The 4,298-nt window shown below is 53.0% G+C and overlaps 1 protein-coding gene across 1 annotated transcript; it reads left to right on the top strand.

The window, feature by feature from the left end:
* The first annotated feature begins 1,579 nt into the window (after positions 1–1,579).
* Positions 1,580–3,491, top strand: LOC125520865 (uncharacterized acetyltransferase At3g50280-like). Its single transcript, XM_048685908.1, has one exon. The coding sequence runs from the start codon at positions 1,665–1,667 to the stop codon at positions 3,063–3,065; it is 1,401 nt and encodes a 466-aa protein (XP_048541865.1). The 5' UTR covers positions 1,580–1,664; the 3' UTR covers positions 3,066–3,491.
* The last annotated feature ends 807 nt before the right edge of the window (positions 3,492–4,298 follow it).

The following is a 4,298-nucleotide window of genomic DNA, read 5'->3' as shown; positions in this document are numbered from 1 at the left end:
TTTTCTGATGGGCGGGGCGGACATGCTCCAGAGCAACGACGAGAAGCTCAAGGCGTGGTACCTGGTGCAGCGCGGCCTCATCCTGAACGAGCTGCCGACGGCAACGCGACGACGCCGACGACGCCCACGACGCCCACGACCACCCGAACGCCAAGCCCAAACGACGCCTCTACGTCGCCGCCCAGCAGTGCCGAAGCCGCGCCGACACAGCCCAACACCGAAGCAGCTCCGACACCGCCGAGCCCGCGCACGCCGACTCCGCCAACGCCTGGAGCCGACCCCGCCAAGTGAATCATTGCGCACGCGAACTCTGTTTTTTGTAACGCCAGACTACGTCCGATCGCCGGATTTGCGGCGTCTTTTGTGAGCGGGAACGACCAAGTTTAAATTTACTGCATCCTGGGGCCGGCGCGTGGGGGCGTGACTGGGCGCTAGATCGCCCCCAGGGGCCGAACTAGCGCCGGCACGCCCCCAAGCCGCTCTATTTAGGCGTCCTGGGAGGCCCAACGGCTGGAGATGCCCTTAGCTACAGCCTACAACCACAGCTAGCAAGTTTCAGTACAGCAATCCTATTTCTACAATCGTGTCCTGTACCCATCAACATGTTTCTCCTGATTTAGTAAGCCTCGTCATGTCGACTACACGGATGCAGCTCTGAACTGACTGCATATGACTACAGGACAACATTAATTCTAACATCATGTGCTTGATTTTCTAGGCGATTCGATTTGGAAACGGAGGCAATATGTCAGGTTGAATTCAATTACAACCGTACTCTAGACCTATTGATGAATTTCGAGTATTGCGTACGACTACATATGACAAGAAAGCATGTTGGATGTCCATGAAATGTCCATCCGCAGATCCAGTGAAGGAGTATGCGCATTTAGTGTTCTATCAGGTGATCCTGGATTATCCCACTTAGTGAAAGTCGTACTAGATTTTACCCCATTTAACAGAAGTATTACTAGAAAATTTGTCCACAAGATGAATAATTTTATCCCACTTAGTGAAAGTCGCTGGTTGGTGATCAACGGATGGACAATTTTATCCCGCTGTGAAAACTTGTCGATAGCGAATGAATATGTTCACAGTAGTATCATTTAGTTTACAATGATACTGAAAAATTTGACCTTTAAAGATGAATTTGCAGATGGAGCAAAAGGAGTAGCAAAGCCAAATAGGCATGTCGATAGTGATGCGGCAAATGGATGATCATTGTGTTACGACTCTTCCAGTTATATGCCCAAGGAGGCGGGGGGCCTGGGGGATGGGGCATCTCCAACGTGGACATCAAAATATTCTCAAATATTTGGACCGGACTATCTGGACACTTTTAGCAAATTTGAGAAACATGGTTGGATGATCTGCGGATTGTCGGTGGAACATTCGCGGGTGAAAATTCGATGATCCGCGTTGGAGATGCCGAGAGAGCGGTCCACATGGATGGCACGTCACTATTTCTAGCTTTGTGATTCGAGTATTTGCATACGACTGGACTTAAAAAAAAGTACTTCCTCTGTAAAGAAATATAATTTCAGAGGGATTTTTTTTGTCCGCGAAACTTACTGAGGGAGTACATACATATAACTACAGGACCAGAAAGCATGTTGGATGGTCCATCGGGTGTCGCATCAGCAATTCAGCAGATCCAGTGAACGAGCATGGACATGGAAGAAGCAGGAGGCGCCGCTGGCGCCGTCCGGACCGTGTCCCGGCGACTGGTCCGGCCGTCGATCGGCGACGCGCCGCCGCCGGAGGACATCCACCTCACGCCGTGGGACCTCCGCTTGATCAGCGTCGACTACATCCAGAAGGGCCTCCTCCTGCCCGCGCCTCCCGCCGGCGGCGACCGCTTCGTCGGCACCCTCGCGTCGTCCCTGGCGCGCGCCCTGGGCAGGTACTACCACTTGGCCGGCCGTCTCGCCGTCGAGGAGCGGGGCGACGGGACCGTCAACGTCAGGCTGCGCTGCACCGGGGAGGGCGCCGAGCTCGTCCACGCGACGGCGCCCGGCGTCGCCGTCGTGGACATCGCCGGCTCGGTGTACACCCCGTCGTCGATAGTCCGGGCCTTGTTCCCGTTGAACGGGGTGCTTGGCGCAGACGCGGCCGTCGATTCGCTCCCCGTGCTATCGGCGCAGGTCACCGAGCTCGCCGACGGCATCTTCATCGGCGTGTCGTTGAACCACTCCGTCGGCGACGGCTTTGTCTTTTGGGAGTTCTTGAACGCTTGGTCGGAGATCAACCGGGGAGGAGGAGCAACCAGCGACCTAAGAGCGATCTCCGCGCGGGTGCACCGGAGGTGGTTCACTGATGCCAGCCCCGTGCCGATCCCCCTGCCTTTCAGCAAGCTGCAGCACGTCGTTCGGCGATTTGATCCCCCGATTATGCAAGAGTGTTTCTTCACCTTCTCCGCCGCGAGCGTCAAGGAGCTCAAGGCGAGGGCGAACGACGAGATGGCCGGCACGGCCACCGCCACCATCTCCTCTCTCCAGGCCCTGCTCGCGCACCTGTGGCGAGCGGTCTCCCGAGCGCGGCGCCTCCCGCCGGGGAAGGAGACGTCCTACAGCCTGGCCGTCGGATGCCGAGGGCGCCTGAGCGGCATACCGCCGGGATACATGGGCAACGCGCTAGTGCCCGGCACGGCGAGCTGCACCGTCGGCGAGATTCTGGGCAGGGGGCTAGGCTGGACGGCGTGGCAGCTGAACCGCGCCGTGGCGTCGTTCGACGAGGAGTCCGTGAGGGAGTGGCTGGAGAGCTGGACCAGGGAGCCGCAGTTCCGGTACTTTGGGAGCCTTATGTCCGGAGGCGCGGCGCTGATGACCGGGAGCTCGCCGCGGTTCGACGTGTTCGGGAACGACTTTGGGTGGGGGAAGCCGGCCGCCGTGCGTAGCGGCCGCGAGGGCAAGATTGATGGGAAGGCGACGGTGTACGAAGGGCCGGATCGGGGAGGGAGCATGTCCCTAGAGGTGTGCATCGCGCCTGACGCGATGGAGAGGCTCGTCGCCGACGAGGAGTTCATGGACGCCGTCACGATGTTGCCGGCCCAACATCAACATGGGTGATCAAATTCTTGCTACTCTTATGGGCCATTTTCCAAATGCATCATCGATCATCTCCGGTCTCGTCGTTCAACAATCTCGCTCTAATCATGGAAAATTGGAAGCAAAACTGTGAAATTTTAGAAAATGTTATACGGAACCGTGGTTCAGCCGAACCTATAGTCGACACCATTGATCTCTGAACACTTTTCATAAGAATCCGTGCATGATTGATTAAAAAATACATGATGGGAGCTGTTTGCATGTTAAACAATGCATGACGCGGATCCACATGTAGCAGGATGAACGACGTCGACCATAGGTTCGGCTGAACCATAATCCAGAATCACGCCTCTCTGAAATTTTTTGTTTGATCCAGACAGAAGCAAGTGCTCGCAGCGAGGTTATTGCAAGAATAAGAGCTGTTATTAGTTTGAGTTTTCTTCTTTATGGATCATTGCAATGACCTATACATGCATGTTGTCGGAAGAAACGAATGTTGTGCTCCTAGTTCAACTTCAGTAACGGGTTAGGACCTAGGAGTGCATTGTGTATAAGTGAATAGGAAAGCTAATTTTGCAAAAAAATGTTGATCAAATCAGTAACTGGCGTGAATGTCTATTCGAACATGAAAATTGTTGATCGGATCAGATGTTGTTGCTCGCAAAGGGTTTGGCTAAGTGGTTAACTATGTCTTGTGAAACGTTTGAAAGAACAACGTGTTTGGTTGACGGTAATTAGAGTTAGGGAATGTGAATTGAAGGGGTATGAGACTTTAAACCTATTGTTTGGTCAGGGGGATTGGGAATTCATAAGGGAATAGTCATGGCCTTATGAGGCTTGAGACTCCAACTCCCACCGTTTTATTAACAGGGAATGGGGTAAGAGTTGGAAGAGAATTGTTTTAGTGAGTCAATCTTAACCCTTCATCATAACTTACATTAACTTTCCTTTTCTAGTTCCGCATCAATTTTTACTGACCAAACAAGGGAATACAGTTTCTTCTTAAATTCTCACACATAATTCCTATCATGCGCCAAAAAGAGTATTAGGAACAAAACGACTCATCTCATGTCTAATCTCGACACAACTCGCTGCTCTAAACTCCTTTTCCCTTCCCAAATATTACCAACCACGCTGGAAGGAGAATAGGCGGATCTTCATCGACACCTTCCGAATTGTGCTCGACATTGCAATCTTAACTTCAAGGAAGATCATGAGCAAGTTGGGCTGGCCTTTATGCTGGTGATGGAGTCA

The sequence above is a fragment of the Triticum urartu genome, chromosome 1 (assembly GCF_003073215.2).
Source record: "Triticum urartu cultivar G1812 chromosome 1, Tu2.1, whole genome shotgun sequence".
In the NCBI taxonomy this organism is placed as follows: domain Eukaryota; kingdom Viridiplantae; phylum Streptophyta; class Magnoliopsida; order Poales; family Poaceae; genus Triticum; species Triticum urartu.
The sequence above is the reverse complement of the archived record's forward strand: the minus strand, read 5'-3'. Positions and strand labels throughout refer to the sequence as shown.

What these genes read in the sequence shown, in the direction of transcription:
- LOC125520865 (XM_048685908.1), top strand. Translation starts at nt 1,665, where the DNA reads ATGGACATGGAAGAAGCAGGAGGCGCCGCTGGCGCCGTCCGGACCGTG.